Below are 18,520 nucleotides of genomic sequence, written 5' to 3'. Positions count from 1 at the left end.
AGTTCAAAGGAACACCAAAAAAGGCATGTCGAAACTAGAAAGCAGATAAAGGCTTCCGACGGGCTTGATTCTCCCTCCTGAAAAACATAACACCCTCAGGATTTTAACCACACCACTTGTTGAGATTAACCACACTCTTGTCAGACAAGTGCCTGGAAATAAAGAATGTCTCCAGAAAAACAAGATGCTTGCAAGACCTTCTAGTTGCTAGACAGTTGGTGCAGTTCACCACAGCTAACCGTGAGAGCCCGTGTTGATTCAGAAAGACGTCCGCCATTGTGTTGAATAGTCTCTGAGAAGCAAAGCATTGACTGGAAGAACGTCAAGGGCAGGAGCTGGGGAAATTTCAGTGGGGCTAATCCACTATGAAGTTTACATCCTCAAACCTCCTTGAAATGATTAGGAACCAAGCTTCCCTTCACCTGAACACATGAAGCTGCCTTATACTGAATCAGACCCTTGGTCCATCAAAGTCAGTATTGTCTACTCAGACTGGCAGCAGCCCTCAAGGGTCTCAGGCAGGGTTTTTTTACATTACCTATGTGCCTAGTCCCTTTAACTGGAGATGTTGGGGATTGAACCTGGGACCTTCCGTGTGCCAAGCAGATGCTCTACCCCTGAGCCACGGCCCCTCCCCACTTCAATCTATCCTTTTTTTATACCTCACTTTCTTCTGCAATGGAGATCCAAAGTGCCTTACAAAATTCTCACCTCTTCCAGCTTATCCTTACAACAACCTTGTGAGGTAGGCTGGGGTGTGAGAGAGTGGCTGGCCCAAGACCACCCAGCAAGCTTTCATGGGGAGAGCGGGGATTTCAGCCAGAGTATCTCGGATCATAGTTAGTAGACACCCTAACCGCTATGCCATGCTGGCTCCACAATGGATCTTGCACGGGCAAAGTTCACTGAAAGTACAACCGTTAGAAACACATGAATAAAAAGCTTGTGATATACTTCCAGTGGTGTGTAGTGGTCAGGGTCCGGGGGACACTGGGCTCAAATCCCACTCAGTCATGAAGTTTAGTGGATGAACTTCAGCCAGTCACACTGTCTTCACCTAACCTAACTTTCTTTTGCAGTCAAGTCACATCTGACTTATGGCGACCCTGGTGGGGTTTTCAAGCCAAGAGACATTCAGAGGTGGTTTGCCATTGCCTGCCTCCGCATCACAACCCTGGTATTCCTTGAAGGTCTCCCTTCCAAATACTTGCCAGGGTCGACCCTACTTAGCTCCTGAGATCTGACGAGATCAAGCTAGCCTGGGTTATCCAGGTCAGGGCTACCTTACAGGGCTGTTAATAGGATAGAATGGAGAGAGGGAGAATCATGTACAATGAAAAATGGTTGCAGGAAAGGTAGAATAAAAATGTGATACATTTGCAAGTAATTTGGAATGTAAAAACATGCAGGATTTAGAATCTTCTCCATACAATGAAATGGTTCCCAACAACCACAGCTTTTATCAGATTGCTTCAACAAACCCTCCAATTAATATTTGAAAGTTCTGATATAATAGATTTAAAAGGTAAAGGTAAGGGTCCCCTGTGCAAGCACTGGGTCATTCCTGACCCATGGGGTGATGTCACATCCCGACGTTTACTAGGCAGACTTTGTTTACGAGGTGGTTTGCCAGTGCCTTCCCCACTCATCTTCATTTTACCCCCAGCAAGCTGGGTACTCATTTTACCAACCTCGGAAGGATGGAAGGCTGAGTCAACCTCGAGTCCGCTACCTGAAACCAACTTCCGCTGGGATCGAACTCTGGTCGTGAGCAGAGCTTGGACTGCAGCACTGCAGCTTACCACTCTGTGCCATGGGGCTCCTCGAAAAAATAGATTTAGATACGTGAAAATGTCTTAGTTTGGGGAATAAACACGAAGAGTGACTTGTGCAATTTTGTTAGGTAATAGTTAGGCTGAACTGGGTGGTTTCCGTCTGCAACTCAACCCCCTAAGGGAGAATATAGTGAGGAGAAAAAAACATAGCAAGCTGTAAGTACACTCGGAAATAGGTGAAAGTTTAATGGCCTCATTGAAAAGGAACATAAACCCAGCCGGTCCTGTCCACGGCAGAAAGGTTGGGAATTCAGCTTCAGAGCAGTATCAATTATTAGCAAGATTTGCATCACAGAAAGGTGAACTACTTGGGACAGTAGCTGCCAAAACTCTTAAGTTTATATTTTAGCCAGCCAAGCACAAAAGAACTTTCACCTAAGAGACACAGGAGTGCCTGTTTCGAATAGAAGCAAAACGCCCTGAAATATTCAATTGAAAAGAAAACCACAGGCTTGGATCCAGCGCTGTTTTTCCTCAGGCAGATTTACTGCACTGGATCCAAGCCAGCATTTGCCACCCCAAAATAAAATACTGGCAACTCTACCTGCCTAGGATGAGCTGATCTATGCATTTGCTTCTCACGAGCGATTTACTGTACATGAAAACTTGCAAGTACAAACTAACTCTACTAAATCCATATGCCAGCATTTGTACGTCATAAGGAACAGGAGTTAGTTTCTAACCAGGATTCTCTGCACAAGAGGGCTAGAGGAAAGGAAGAGGAAACAAAGGTATACATTTGGCAACACGCCAGGTTTGTGCACGGTTAGCCTGTGAGCGCCCAATAGCTTGCTGGATGTTGCAGAAGTCCCTAGCTGAATGCCACCCACACGCCATTTGATGGTGAACACATGAACACGTGAAGCTGCCTTCTACTGAATCAGACCCTTGGTCCATCAAAGTCAGTATTGTCTACTCAGACTGGCAGCGGCTCTCCAGGGTCTCAGGCAGAGGTCTTTCACATCACCTACCACCACTGTGGACTCGATAAGCCTCTTGCTTAACTTCATTGTCCTCCCAGGACAGCAAAAACAGAAATGGGAGGATGTGGCAGAATACAGGCTCCTCTTTTTACCTTGGGGCGTGCGTAGTCTAATCAAGTTGCTCACGTTGCTAGGCCTCAATGAGGACCTCATTTCTCCAGCATCGTTCTACCACCACCCGAACCAACAGAAATAAGATTCCTTCTACTGTGGTCACTACCAGAAAACTTGGTGTAATGGTTAAAAGCGGTGGTTTGGACCAGTGGACTCAAATCTTGAGAACAGGGTTTGATTCCTCACTCCTCCACATGAGCGGCGGAGGCTAATCTGGTGAACCAGGTTGGTTTACCCACATGAAGCCAGCTGGGTGACCTGTGAGCCCCACCTACCTCACAAGGTGTCTGTTGTGGGGAGGGGGAATGAAGGTGATTCTAACGTGGTTTAATTCTTCCTTAAGTGGTAGAGAAAGTTAGCGTATAAAAACCCACTCTTCTTCTTAAGAGATAACACTAGTTTTGTCCCTCTGGAATGTAAACCATCACATTAAAGACTCATCTTCAAATTAAGAACCCCAGGTTTTTCCTGGACACCTTCTTCAAATTACCATGGACATAGGGGAGGCCTTGAGAATCCTGCCTGATGTACTCATGCAAACCCAGGCTGGAGTCTCTTCTCTTTATTCCTTAGCCTTTGGGAAGTGTCTGGACCCAGCTAATTTTTTTAAATGTAGAAGCAGACAGACCTCCATAAGTTCAAATTCACGTTTCTTCTTTTTAACTAAACTAGCAGCTGGTCACCAATTGCGAAAAAAGAAAACATAGTTGTGGGGAAAAAACGGTAGCAACTGCAGAGCAAAGAAAAAACCCGAGAGAAACACACATTCCCCCTAGGGCTAACATTCATCCCTCTGAACAACTGAAGTATGAGTTAGGCAGAATATTTTTATAGCGCAGTTCTAAGAAAGCTTTCCTGGGAGTAAGCCATATTGAATAGATATGAGTAGATGTGCTAAGGATTGCTCTCTGTTACCCAAACCCATTTCCATCTTTTTGACCTGCTTCTCTCTCAGGCCTTCTTATGACGCCACTTCCTTTCAGCTGCCTCATACCTTGGCCCCAGGAGTTTCCTCAGCTGAGTATCTCCTTCTTTCACAGAGTTCCCACCTACAAGTGCTGTAAGAGTGCTTCCTTTCCACCAGTAGAAAATTCCTTATTGGAGGCAATATCTTCAGCGGTCGTGACTCCTTTTACAAGAGCTTCACTGTCAGACCACAAGTTAAACGAAGTTGTAATGGTTCTATACAGGTAACTGTGGGGTGAGGTAGCATTTCTGCAGGTTTCCCTTCCTTATCCTTTCCCCATCCATTTCAAAGCTAAATGCAGAATCACAGCAAATTTTTGCCAGGTTACAGCAAAGAAAAGGCAATTTCCTTCATAAAGCACAAAGAAAAGAAAAGGCAATTTCCTTCGTGGAACACAAGCATGATTGTTCTCCTCTAAGCCTCTCTTCTTGGCCACAAGAGAATTTTAATTAACTTCCCAAAATCAACACAGAGAAATATAAAACTTCTTCCTTCTAAACTTTTAATTTTGTTTTACACAGGTACCTGTGGGGCAATATGTCATTTAAGCACACATGGGGAACAGGTGGTTTCTCTCTTTCCCCCTACAGAAAATGCCCCCTCAATTTATCATTGTGCCTCAATAACCAGGAGTGGGAGGAAGAAAATGTGATCAGGGCTGTAAAGCTTGGGAAGAAAGGTGCTTCCCCCCCACCCCCAAACTACGCACCATTTCCCTGACCACAACTGGTCCACGCAAATTTGAGCCTTCTGGGTCTTGTCCTCTAGTCAGATGATGCCAACAAACAGGGGTTATGGACACCAGCTCTTGGCCTTTTGGGATGCTCGTGTCGGGCATTAGGAGAGCCAGTGTGGTGTAGTGGTTAAGAGCGGTCGATTGGAGCGGTGGATTCTGATCTGGAGAACTGGGTTTGATTCCCCACTCCTCCACATGAGCGGTGGAGGCTAATCTGGTGAACTGGAGTTGTTTCTCCACTCCTCCATATGAAGCCAGCTGGGTGACCTTGGGCTAGTCACAGCTCTCTTAGAGCTCTCTTAGTCCCACCTACCTCACAGGGTGTCTGTTGGGGGGGAGGGGATGGCGATTGTAAGCCGGTTTGATTCTCCCTTAAGTGGTAGAGAAAGTCGGCATATAAAAACCAACTCCTCTTCTTCATGCTCAGGACATTCTGGTGTGGATTTGGACCAAATTGGAAAGCTCTGGCGTCGATCTAGTGCAGGGGTCCCCAAACGTTTGAGCCTGCCGGCACCTTTGCAATTCTGGTAGTGTGTTGTGGGGACACCCACAAAGTGGCTGCCAAAAATCTGCTGCCGCAGGAAGCAGAGCCAGCCACAAAACAACTGCCATTGCTTATCTTCAGTCACACCGTGAAGATCCTTGTGCTGTGGTAGCAGCTGCTGCCAAAGCAACATGTTAAAAAAATCTGCACAGCCAATCCATCCGCTAATGGACTGGCTAGGCAGAAACCCCTCCTGGCCCAACTCATTTCCCAAAAACCTTTGGTGGGACCATGAAAGGTGGTCCCATGGGGTCCCATAGGGAGCTCTGATCTAGTGATTCCCTGACTACACCCAGTACCTTAGGATTTAAGGCAGCCTGGTTAAAGGAATTTCAGTCAGAGATATGAGGGAGGTGCAAAGCTTTAAACACTATTCCTTAGTGCCTCGGGCTCATTTAAGATACAGCCTCCCACTACATGGTTGCTTCTTAGTTTTGATCATACAACTGCAGCACTGCAGGCATTTCGGCCCTAAGGTAACTCAGGATTATCCCAATATTGCAGATTGGGGTGGGGAGAAGATGGAGAGATTCTCACCCTGCTATACTAGCATCTGATCACAGCAGAAAGAAAGACAGTGCCAGGAAATGCTTTCAAAAGTGTTTATCTAGGTTTGTGAAAGGTGGTTTAGGTTTCCCAGGCTCTAGCTTGAGAGGGGCCGTGGTGCAGTGGTAGAGCATCTGTTTGGCACGCAGAAGGTCCCAGGCTCAGTCCCCGGCATCGCCAGTTAAAGTGTCTAGGCAAGTAGGCGCGAAAGATTTCTGCCTGAGACCCTGGAGAGCCACTGCCTGTCTGAGTAGACAATACTGACTTTGATGGACCAAGGGTCCGATTCAGTATAAGGCAGCTTCATGTGTTCATGTGTTGCTGCCTCTTCAGAATTTGAAACGTTTTCTTTTATGTAAAAAAATTAAAATAAATTTTAAGAGTGAATTTCCAAGCAGGTTGAGACAAGCACTGGCAAGTAATATCCTCCTAATGGGGGCAGGGGTCAATGGCTCTCTTTGTCCCCCTCAGACTATCACCTTCACCCTGTCAGAGCTATGCTTTGCATGACATTGTGGAAATTGTGGAACTCCCTGCCCCAGGATGTAGTGATGACTGCCAACTTGGAAGGCTTTAGGAGAAGAGTGAACATGTTCATGGAGGAGAGGGCTATCCATGGCTACTAGTCAAAATGGATACTAGTCATGATGCGTACCTGTTCTCTCCAGGATCAGAGGAGCACATCTATTATATTGGCCATTGTGTGAACAGACTGCTGGACTTGATGGGCCTTGGTCTGATCCAGCATGGCCTTTCTTATGTTATGACACACAACATGAGGTGATAGGGTTTGGGCCTGGATGACTGTCTAATGCAAATGGAATGGGGGTTCATGTGTCATTTCTGCAGGTGTCTCCAGCCAAAATAAACCCTTTGCTTCTCGCAAACAAGAACATCACGGCGCCTGATTTATGGTACATGCAGCATCATATTTTTTCCGCAGCTTGTCTACACCCCAAGTCGTAATTCACTGTAGTCAGAAACAAAATGTTCCAAGTCCTGGGCCACAGCAGTTTATCCTTGAACAAAAAACAGATTAAGGTTGCTACTTTCCCAACACAGACAAACCAGTTCATTGTTTCAGAGCTCATCTGTCAGAAGACATTCTGGAATTGGAGTTAAGCTGGAGGTGAAAAGCAGATTCTCTGTTTCAGACTCACTTATATCTGGAAGATTTGGCAGCAGGTGTTCCAGGGATGATATCCTGGGTGGAGAATACACATGAATACATGAAGCTACCTTGTACTGAATGAGCCTTGGTCCGTCGAAGTCCGTATTGTCTACTCAGATCGGCAGTGGCTCTCCAGGGTCTCAGGCAGTGGTCTTTCACATCACCTACCTGCCTAGTCCCTTTAACTGGAGTTACCGGGGATTGAACCTGGGACCTTCTGCATGCCATGCAGATGCTCTACCACTGAGCCATGCCCCCTCCCCAAATGAATGTTTAACTATACAGACAAGACACTCCTGGGCATCCCAACCCCACCTTCTTGCTTGTCTGAACCCATTGACAGTCTTCAATTTTATTTATTTGATTTATAACCTGCCCTCAATCCTCAGCCAAGGCCAGGCTCAGGGCGGCTGACAGCATCAATATTGTACAATAAAATAATATATAATGAAACAACATATAATGTAGAAGTAGGATAGTTTTTATTGCATATCACTTAGATAGTTAATACAATGGCGCAGAGCATTTATCCACAGAGGCTGAAGTGAGTCTCTAGTCTTAATTCTAAAAGCAAGGGCGCATGACTGTTATCATAAAGTTAACCAAGAGAAAAGTAGAAATCAGGTGTGTAATATTAGAGGATACAAAAATATAATCGCTAATACTGCATCCTCTATCTGAAATATAGGTGAAATCTCCTTTGCTAGCAAAATTTTGGTTCCCGTTAATAACTGTAAGGCCAAACTGAACAGCAAAATTTATCAAACATTGGCCTCCAAAATTAACTTGATCATCTTTAGCTTTACAATGTCCAGGTATTACATTGGTAACTGAGGGAACCCAATGCCAAAAAACGAAGATTTTATTGAACATTCAGAGGAGTTGCCCATACAAGCATTCATTTCTCCACAGAATATCCTGGGAATATCTGGGCAAATGGACTGTATTTGTGAACATAACTCAGTCAATTTCTGCCTTTGGGCAGCTGATTTGAAATTAGAGGGCTGGGGATGTAAATAAACCCATGGCCCATAGGGCCAATAATGGGCTGGTGAGCAGTCAGGAGCTCCGATATAAATTGATGATGATATAACAGAAAGGTTAGGGTGACCAGCGCTGATATCAAACTGCTGTTGTCCTCAACTATCAAACTGGCGGAATATCTCCGCCTTACAGGCCCTGGAAAACTCCCTGAGGTCCCGCAGGTCCCTTATCTCACTCAGGAGACTATTCCACCAGACAGGGGCCAGGGCAGAGAAAGCCCTGGCCCCAGTTGAGGACAGCTGGTCACTCTTTGGGCTGGGAACCACCAGTAAGTTATTATCTGCAGAGCGTAAAGCTCTCTGGGGGGCATACCAGGAGAGAGGGTCCTGTAGTTAGCAGAAACTCTGAGCTTCACCCACTAGAGAACATTCAGTTTAAACTTTGTATACCTTCATCCTGAGCGAAATGATCAGAGCAATAAGACAAGGCCAACACAACGTACGAATCAGACTTCTACAGAATCAGAACATCAGCCCATTGAGGTCAGCCTTGTCTACTCTGACTGGCACCGGCTCTCCCAGGACTTTCACATTGCCTACTACCAGGTCCTTTTAATTGGACATGCTGGGGATTGAACCGGGGCCATCTGCACGTCAAGCAGATACTCTGCCACTGAACCATAGCCCCTCCCCACTGCAAGTTAACAAAGGGATGTCCTTCACCATCATGCCCTGCTTGTGCAATTCCTGACAGTCTCTTGCTTCAGATAAAACAATGAACTAGAGTGACCCTTTCGGCCGGCCCAATAAGCCGCACTAAGCATGCTTGCTGAAAGCTCAACTCAATTCCAACTTGCAGAATCCTCTGAACATATATACAAAAATAAAACCGAACCAAAATAAAAACGCTTGATTTTGTCGAGGTTTGCTTTGTCATTTCCCACACACTAACAGTAATTTAATGTACAGCATTGTGATAGTCTTTGTGAAGTAGTTCACAATGCTGTTGTAAAACCATCCTAAGCAGTTACATCCTTCTAAACTCATGGACTTCAATGTACATAAAGGTAAAGGTCCCCTGTACAAGCACCAGGTCATTCCTGACCCATGGGGTGACGTCACATCCCAACGTTTACTAGGCAGACTTTGTTTACGGGGGGGTTTGCCAGTGCTTTCCCCAGTCATCTTCTCTTTACCCCCAGCAAGCTGGGTACTCATTTTACCAACCTTGGAAGGATGGAAGGCTGAATCAACCTTGAGCCGGCTACCTGAAACCAACTTCTGTTGGGATCAAACTCAGGTCGTGAGCAGAGCTTTTGACTGCAGTACTGCAGCTTACCACTCTGTGCCATGGGGCTCTTACGTAGAACGGTGCAAATCTGTTCAGGATTGAACTGCTAGGCTTACAATAAGATTGCTAAAGAGGTCGATATTATGCCAGCGTGGTGTAGTGGTTAAGAGCGGTGGACTCTAATCTGGAGAATCAGGTTTGATTCCCCACTCCTCCACATGAGCGCCGGATGCTAATCTGGTGAACTGGGTTGGTTACCCCACTCCTACACACTGCTGGGTGACGTTGGGCTAGTCACAATTTTCTTCAAACACTCTCAGCCCCACCTCACAAGGTGTCTGTTGTGGGGAGGGGAAGGTGATTGTAAGCCGGTTTGAATCTCCTTAAAAGGTAGGGGAAACTGGCATATAAAAACCAACCCTTCTTCTTCTTCTAGTGCAGATATGAGGAAAGAGGGGTTTGGCCGTGAGAACGGAGAATTGTTTGTGGTTATATAAGCATTGAAAAATCAGAGAAGACCCTACTGAGATCACTAGTAATTATTCTTTGGTGTTGGGGAATCACTGTTCAGCAGATGCATTAAAGGCCCAGCTAAGTGCCCATTGTCAAGAACAGGAGACATAAGATGTTTTGAAGTATCCCCGGGGGTTCCAATATCTCTGGGAAGAAATGCACTTTCCCAGGAAGGGGAGTAATGAACTGTTCAAATGGCAAGCTGTGCAGAGATAACTTTTCCTGCAAGGAGATAACCATTTGCCCAACTGCCAGGAAGAGGAAGATGGATGGCTGTTGCTATAACGTGAGCTGGGAAATAAAGCAAGGAGACATGCTTGATTGGAGAAAGGAGGGTTACATGTTCCACAGTAAGAGTTACTTCCCAAAATCAGGATTGGGTGAAAGGGAGCCCCTTCCCAAGGGCTAAAAGGTGTGTGTGTGTGCGTGTGGGGGGGGGGGAAGAGGAGAATACAATTGGGACTGCAGCACTTAAAATGGCACAAGTTAATATCCCCCATCACTCAGAGATAAGATGCCAAACAGTGGTACCTCTCTTTTTCTTCCACACCAGGCTAAAAGCAGCCAGGGAGCAGGGACTTTTGACCAGGGAAAAATGGCAGAGGGAAAGCATAACTCCGTCACATCAGTATCTCAGCAAGCTCACCTCCCAGGATTGAGAAGAAAGTACATATTGGGGGCTTCAAGCACCAGAAGAAGTCTCCATCACCATTAGTAGAAGTTGAGTTATAGGGTCCAACTCATGGGCCCCCCGTTGTCATGTGAAGTTTCCCCACAAAAGTTTAGCTCAAAGTCCATTTTTTAAATTAACCTATTCTCCCATGCACAAAAACACGAGCGTCAAACATCTGTGGAGCAACCACAGCATGAAAAAAAACAAATATCCATTTTACAAAAAAGAAAAGACTAATTTCTGGTCTGATTGCCTAGAATACATTGTTTCTTGGAGTCTTGCAACTCTGCAAATAGCTATTTACAGGTCTATCATAGAATGCACACAAACACAATTTATGGAGAATTGCTGTTGGTTATACTTCCTGACAGATACCAAGTTTCATTCCACACTTGGCTATCATGACAGGGTTGCCAACTGACCCAGAAAAGAATGTTGTCTCTCTTTAAACAAAGACTTAATGTGTGCCGATGGTCAACTGAAACTTTTCATGGCATGGATCACATCATCTAGTCAATAACAACCCATTAGCCCTCAGTTAAAGGGAACAGGACATTTATTTCTCCAGGCGGTTAACAACCCTGCTCAAGACAATTTGTATCTCACTGGGGAATACCAGTTCAACCCCCTCACCAGTTTTCAAGGAGATTAGGTACTGTCCTAGGACAGCTGCCTAGAAGATGAAACAACTGCAGAGGTATTCTGAAAAAAAAAAGTCTACCTCTTTGCATATAGTGAGGAACCCTCAATGTTTTGCACAGGGGTGTTCTAAAACTTATGGTTTCTGGGGCACCAGCTAAGTCTCATGTGCCTCACCACTTACTCACTGGAACTATGACCTCCATAACACACCCGTTTTGGCCAGCTTTTGGAAGTGGTGCAAAAAGCCACCCTGCAAAACAATCCTGGGTTGACATGACTCATCCTCACATGAAAGAACCTCAAGGCTTCCTGGAACACAGTTCAAAAGCCACTGGGGGGAAAAACACGAGTATGGATGCATATATTCAGAACACAGCACCAGGTTTCAATCTGGAACATCACTATCTCCCATAGGGTTACCACCTGCCTGAAGAAAAAAACGTCCTTCCCTTTAATAAAGGCCTAATTGGATGTCATTTATCAACTGATGCTGAGCTTCAGCCACCCATTCCCACAAGTTGAGCCTCTATTAAAGGGGCAGGGCATTTTTCTCCAGGCCCGCTGGCCACCCTCATCCCCCACCCAATTTCAAGATGCAAAAAAAGTTGGATGCTCTTGATAACGTTTTCATTACCTGAGTGCATCTCAGCCCAGAAAAAAAGGTGATTTTAACAAGCAGAGGCCATTTACGCATGGGAGGTTTTGCCGCTCTCTAGATGCAGAGTTTTGAGAATTTGGATGGGGAAAACGTGAATCTAGAGAGCAGCCAATCCAAGGCAAAACCTCCTGTGCATAAATGGGAAAACTGTCCCAGAGCATCTGGAGCAAGTCCCCTGTAATACAAGGGCAACACCCAATTAACACCTGCCCTGTAAAGCAGTTTGCAGCCCTTTCCCCCTCACTACTGATATGCACCTGGGAAACAACAGGTTTGCGAAGTGGGAGAAATGGCAGCTTTGAATATGCCTGCCCCAGGGTTCTTCCTTTGGGTTTGCGGCCGCCAAGGCAGGCCGAGTTACAAACCGCACCGCTGAACCAGGCGCCAGGGATTTCAACCCAACCCCGGGGACGTGAAAGTCTGCTCTAGAAAAACGAAATTTTAATTCCGATCTACAGTGGCTGCGCGCCCAAAGCGAAGCTAACGGCTCGTTCTCCTAAAGGACCACCTCCCTCCGCCCCAAATCCTCCAAAGGTTGCATAGGTATAGGCTGGAAAGACTCGCACGAGGGGCGTCAATGGGGCAGCTTCGCCCAGGGGGCGGCTTCTTCCCCCAGCCTCCTGCCCAGCGGCCAGGAGGATCGAGGCGGGGCTCCGAGATCCAGACGCAACCACCGGCGTTGCTCCGGCGCCGGGGTCGGGCGAGGGGAAGCCGGATCGCCCCGGGGGATACAACGGGAGGGCCGGCTTTGCGACGCCCAAGGGGGCTGCGATCCCCCCAGTCCGCTCGCCCGGCTTGGAGGGAAGCCACCCGCCTCCCGCTCCCCAGGCTGCAGCCCAACCGGGGCGGCGCGAGGAGCAAAGAGGGCGCGCAGAAAAGCCAAGCCGGGCGGCTTGCAGGCGAGCCAGGCATCCCCTGCCCCGGGGAATGCCCCCCCGCGCGGCTGGCCACTGCGCTATCGTGTGTACCGAGATTATTTTCGTAGGGTTACACAATTATACATCAGTACCCCTTCTTTATATAGCTATAGCGCTCGTCGGCGACTGGCTCGGTGCGCCACGGAGCCGCCGCCGGCGGCTGCAGCGCAACAACCGCCCACCGGGCGCGGCTGCAGCCCAAGCGCGAGCCCCGCAGGCGCATCTGCCCTCCCAGCGGCGGAGGGGAGAAAAGAGGGCGGCCTCCCCCGGCCTCCCCCTTACCGTTTGCTGCGCCGCCCTGAAAGACGCATCCAGCAGCATGAGCCGCCAAGGCTCCGACACGGTGCCGGGCAGAGGCAGGTACGCGTAGTGGGCGGCCAAGGCGAGCAGCCCGGCCAGCAGCACCGCCGCCGCCGCCGCCTTCATGCTGGCCGCCTCTCGCCCCGCGGCTTCCCCGAGGCGAGGCTGTGGGGCTGCAGAAGGCTGCGCGCAGCCCCATTCAAGGGTTTCATAACCTCCGCAAGCCAATCAGCGGGGAGAGCGGGGAGGAAGTCCAGGCGCTTCCGTCCCCTCCGGCCTCCTGGCGTCCCGGCGGTGGGGCTGGGCATCTCGGGGGCGATTTGGGCAGAGACGCCTAGCGGGCGAGGAGGGGCAGGGCGCCCGAAGACCGAGGAGACGCGCCCGCCGTGCTTGAGGAGGGGGCGCTGGCCACCGAGGCGGCATGCATGCCATTCATGCCATCGCATCCCCTGTTGCTATGTATGGGTGTGAAAGCTGGACAGTGCAGAAAGCCGGTAGGAAGAAAGTAGGTTCCTTGGAAATGGGGTGTTGGAGGAGAGGGTGACGGATTCTGTGCACTGCCCAAAAAACAAATCGGTGGGTTCTAGATCAAATCAAGCCTGAACTGACCCTAGAGCAGTGATGGCGAATCTTTTAGAGACCGAACTGCAACCCAAAACCCACTTATTTATCGCAAAGTGCCAACATGGCAATTTAACCTGAATACTGAGGTTTCCTCCCAGCTCGGCAAGGGGCTGCAGGGAGTCCAGGGAGGGGGGGGGGCTTTGAAGGGCTAGGGAGCGCGGAGCTCTTCAAAGCCTGAGTGGCGTGGAGTCCAGGGAAGGGGGGGCGGCTTTGAAGGGCTAGGCAGAGCGGAGCCCTTCAAAGCCGGGCAGCGGGGAGTCCAGGGAAGGGGGGGGGGCTTTGAACAGCTCCGTGCTCCCTTCAAAGCCCTCGCCGCCCCTGCTCGAGCCCACAGAGAGGGCTCGGCGTGCCGGACTTGGCACGCGTGCCATAGGTTCGCCAACACGGCCCTAGAAGCTCAAATGACTAAACTGAGGCTGTCGTGTTTGGGTCACGTCATGAGACGACAAGAGTCACTGGAAAAGACAGTCATGCTAGGAAAAGGGGAGGGCAGCAGGAAAAGAGGAAGACCCAACAAGAGGTGGATTGACTCAATAAAGGAAGCCACAGCCTTCAGTTTGCAAGATCTGAGCAAGGCTGTCAAAGATAGGACATTTTGGAGGACTTTCATTCATAGGGTCGCCATGAGTCGGAAGTGACTTGACGGCACTTAACACACACACACACACAGTGCTTTTCCAACGAGGAACCTGCTGGCACGAGCAACGGAAGGTGCTTTGGTATGAAGTTAAGTGATTGTTGGAGACTACCACGCAGCCATAGAAGCTAAGGCTGAAGAAGCCATTATCGGTGAAAGCGTCAGTTACCTGGAAGACGTTTCCCTTGCTGGTGCCAGCAGGTTCCTCGTTTGAAAAACACTACAGCCACCGTTTGGCTTGCTGTTTTAAGCATCAGTTCATTGTTACAGACCTATGAAGAAGATTCTTTCCTTGTCTTCGAGGACCTGCCCCTACAAGGGCTTCTAGTTACATGAAAGGTCTTTTTGGACTCTGAGGGAAACCTGGACATAGATTTTGTGTGCATAATTCTGTTGGTGATTGTTTCCCGTTCAGATGATGGTTCACTTGTAGATATTTGCACTGTCTTTGTTGTTATTTGGGTCTCTCCTTACAATACATGTATTTTGATATGAGCCTAGTGCTGATTTTTTCTTGACTAACCTCCAGGTAGTAGCTGGAGATCTCCTGTTATTACAACTGCTGGTGATGATGAAGAAGAGTTGGTTTTTATATGCCGACTACCACTTAAGGCAAAATCAAACCGGTTTACAAAGCTGCAAAACACGACTACCCAAAATCAAGCATGGGATTGATTCCCGAATTAACTAGTTGGGGGTTCCTGCTGTTAGGTTTGCTCTGACGGCTGCAAGCTTGCATGCTTATAGGTGTGTTAAGTGCCGTCAAGTTGCTTCCAGCTCATTGCTACCTTATGAATTAATAGAAAAGAGCCCGAGTCCAGTAGCACCTTAAAGTAGGATCTCCTGCTATTACAACTGATCTCCAGCTAATAGAGATCAGTTCACTTGGAGAAATGGCCACTTTGGCAATTGGACTCTATGGCATTGAAGTCCCACCCTGTCCCCAAAATCTGACCTCCTCAGGCTCCCCCCCCAAATATCTCCAGGTATTTCCCAACCCTACCTGAAAGACTAAATTTTGTGCAGGGTATGACCTTTGGTGAGTCACAGCTTACTTCTTCAGATAGCTGAAGTATCTGAAGAAGTAAGGATAAGCTTTCCCATGCATGGATGCATCTGAAGCCGCTGAATTTGTGTTTAGAGAACAGTCAAGCGAAGGGGGGGGGATGGGAAGAAGAAACAAGGAGAGGTCACTGTGAAACCAAAACCAATGAAAAGGTAACCAAGTCACAGTGGGTGAGAACCACTACCGACTGTGAATAGATAAGAGGGTAAGATTGACATAAAATCTGATTAAAGAAAATACAGCTCATAGGGAACCCAGTTCTGAGTTTGGAAATTCCTGGAGATTTATGGGTGGAGCTGAGGGGGGGGGCTTGGGGAGGGAAGAGTCCTTAGAAGGGTATAATGCCATAGAGGCCATGCTCAAAAAAGTTGCGATTTCCACTGGAGGAACAGATCTCTGCAATCTGGAGATGAACTTTAATTCTAGAAATCTCCAGACCCACCTGGAGGTTGGGAACTGTTCAAGACAAATATTAACCTCATTCTGCTTCCTCGTCGAATTCTTCTTTTTAAATTCTTTTGAAGGAGAATCATAAAATTTACATCAGGAGCCTTTTGTCTTGGCAGCTGTGCGCATTGCACACGGGAATTTACTCAACACATTGCAGACTGTATTTTCCTTACTTAGATTTTCTGTTTACTCAACCCAGCCTGTCTATCAACGGTTGAGAGCAGTGGTTCTCAACCTTTTCTGAGTCGTGACCCCTTTTTACAATTGCCAAGTAACCTGCGACCCTCGTCACATTTGCATAAATGTGCATAAATTTGCATAGATTTGCATAAATGACATTTTCAATAGGCTAAAGAAAACACATTTGTTTTTTTTGGCAGTCCAGGGTATCCATATATATAATTACTTTAAATTTTAAATTTTAAAACAAACAAGCAAATGGTACTACCACCTGTTGCGCAGCGGCTGTGACTGTGTGGCGTGGCAACCTTTCCTGGCACGGAGGAAAGAGTGCCTCTGAGCATGCACTGCGTTCCTTGTCCTCCCCTCTCTCCCCAAAAACTCTTCTAAGCAGGCCGGGGCTCTCACGAGGAAACCCCCTCTCTTGTGACTGGGACACTGCTTGTGCACAGAACTGCAGTTATCCCTCAAAGCGGAGCTCCGTTTAATCACCTCATGAGAGCGAAGGGCCAGGAAAGAGCCGAGGGCCGCTTATCCCGCTCGGACTTTTCGTGCCTTTTCCTCCCCTCCGCCAGTTACCGCTCCTTCTGCGCCTCACCGAACCTGCGTGCTCGAGGGGGAAATCCCGAACTGCGCATGCACCTCGACTCTCTCCCCCTTGGCCTTGCCAGAGCGGAACTGATGACTCAGGGCAGAGCGGAACTGATGACTCAGGGCAGAAAAGCGAAGCCACACTACAGACATGTGCACTTGGATTCCAGGCTGAAGCTCCCGCCCCATCCGAGAGCGGCTAAAAGTAAAAACAACATGGCTGTAGCGGCCTCAAGGGGGACCACCCTCTTCTCCTCTGAGACCTGAACTGGCCGAGCCAGGGGAGCTTCCTCGGCCTCCCACACATCCTGCCGCATCATCCGCCCAGCGCAGGTGCGACCGCACCCAGGGCTGGCCCGCCCGCCTCTCAGCTGGGCAGCGGGGATACAGCGGGGATACAGCGAACGTGACTCTAGCGGCTATTGCCATATATGTAAACAGTTCTTCTAAAGTTTTTGTAATGCCTGTTGGTGTAATCCAAAACAACATGTTATTCGGGTCCATTGGAGCAATCATTTGGGGCTGCTGCAAGGGTGGTATGCAGACTTGCCGGTTCTGGGTTGGGGAATACCTAGGGTTGCCAACCTCCAGGTGCTATCTGGAGATCTCCTGCTATTACAACTGATCTCCAGCCAATAGAGATCAGTTCCCCTGGAGAAAATGGCCACTTTGGCCATTGGACTGTATGTCATTGAAGTCCCTCCCCTCCCCAAATCCCGCCCTCCTCAGGCTCTGCACCCAAAACCTCTCACCAGTGGTGAAGAGGGGCCTGGCAACCCTAGGAATACCTGGAGATTTTGGGGGATACACCAAAGAACCTTCCATAGGATAAAAGCCAGCAGATTTATGCCAGATTTGGGCCACTTGACCTTACAGCTGTACTAAGATTTTGCCCCACCCTTGTTTCTTTACACTGATTTTGTGTTGGAGAAGGAACCCTCTGGGTTGCTTAAAGACACTGGTGAATAAGCGAGCTTAGAGGTCTCTAAATGCAATCCTAAATAGGGCGACGTCCTTCTAAGTCCATTGACTTTAATGGACTTAGAAGGTTGTTAACCATTCAGGACTGCACCGCAACTGGGTTATTTGTTGATTCCAGGTGGGTAGCTGTGTTATTCGTTAACAGCGAAATAAAAGAGGAGACCAGTGGTATCTCAGAGAACAGAATTTATTCTAGCATAAAATTTCATGAGCCGGAGCTCCCTTCAATAGATGCATGAAGTGTACATCTACAAGGTTAATGCATTTAAATTCACAACAGAAAAGCAGGGGTTGGGGAGATGTTACAAAGAATGGCTGGTTTAAAATCCAATCCTATCAAAAGCGTAATCTGTTCTGCCTATCTAACAATGGTGGGTAGCGTCCACCACCCACTCTACATGAACTGACTACTGCTTTGATTAAATATGAGTATTATTACAAAAATTGCAGGCAATCATTTATTATATAAAAGAGAAACTGGGCCAAACTACTTTTTATAAAAAGCTCCTGTTGTGTTGATGTATGATATGTTAAAGCAACATACAAGGCCTTTATCAATAAAAAGAATCAGTAAATGCAAAAGTATTTATTTCCAGCTCACAGTTTCAGCAGAAGGGAAAATATAAAAGAAGAGTTTGAAAGGTTCAGTCATTTTTATGCCTCTGCTTACGCAATGAACACGTCCATGTTTCCTTCCCATATCCTCCTTCTTCGTTTGAAGATTAATCATCCACAAACTTCTTGGCTTCATCTAAGTAGCAAAAAGATTCATCTTTCAGAAGGCAACACTTATTAATATTAGATGCTGGTGTGTTAGAGGGTTCAAAGCAATTATTCTCTTAAAAATTCATCTTCTCCAGGGATATTGAAAGGTGTTTGGAAGGTGAAGTTACAGGAGCTACCAGCAGTCTGATTTTAGGTTTGATGCAACAACAGTCACACTCAAAGGAAACGTGTGTGTGTGTGTGTGTGTGTGTGTGTGTAAAGTGCCGTCAAGTCGCAGCCGAATTATGGCGACCCCTTTTTGGGGTTTTCATGGCAAGAGACTAACCAAGGTGGTTTGCCAGTGCCTTCCTCTGCACAGCAACCCTGGTATTACTTGGTGGTCTCCCATCCAA

The 18,520-nt window shown here is 47.7% G+C and overlaps 1 protein-coding gene across 1 annotated transcript in view; it reads right to left on the bottom strand.

Annotated features, from left to right (window-relative positions):
- NCEH1 (neutral cholesterol ester hydrolase 1) overlaps positions 1-12,999 on the bottom strand; it is a 33,746-nt gene extending 20,747 nt beyond the window's left edge. Inside the window, exon 1 of the mRNA XM_056849676.1 lies at positions 12,856-12,999. Coding sequence (XP_056705654.1) covers positions 12,856-12,999 — 144 coding nt within the window. The remainder of the gene's footprint in view (positions 1-12,855) is intronic.
- Between the last annotated feature and the right edge of the window lie 5,521 nt (positions 13,000-18,520).

Source organism: Euleptes europaea, chromosome 5 (genome assembly GCF_029931775.1).
Source record: "Euleptes europaea isolate rEulEur1 chromosome 5, rEulEur1.hap1, whole genome shotgun sequence".
In the NCBI taxonomy this organism is placed as follows: Eukaryota; Metazoa; Chordata; class Lepidosauria; order Squamata; family Sphaerodactylidae; genus Euleptes; species Euleptes europaea.
The sequence above is the reverse complement of the archived record's forward strand: the minus strand, read 5'-3'. Positions and strand labels throughout refer to the sequence as shown.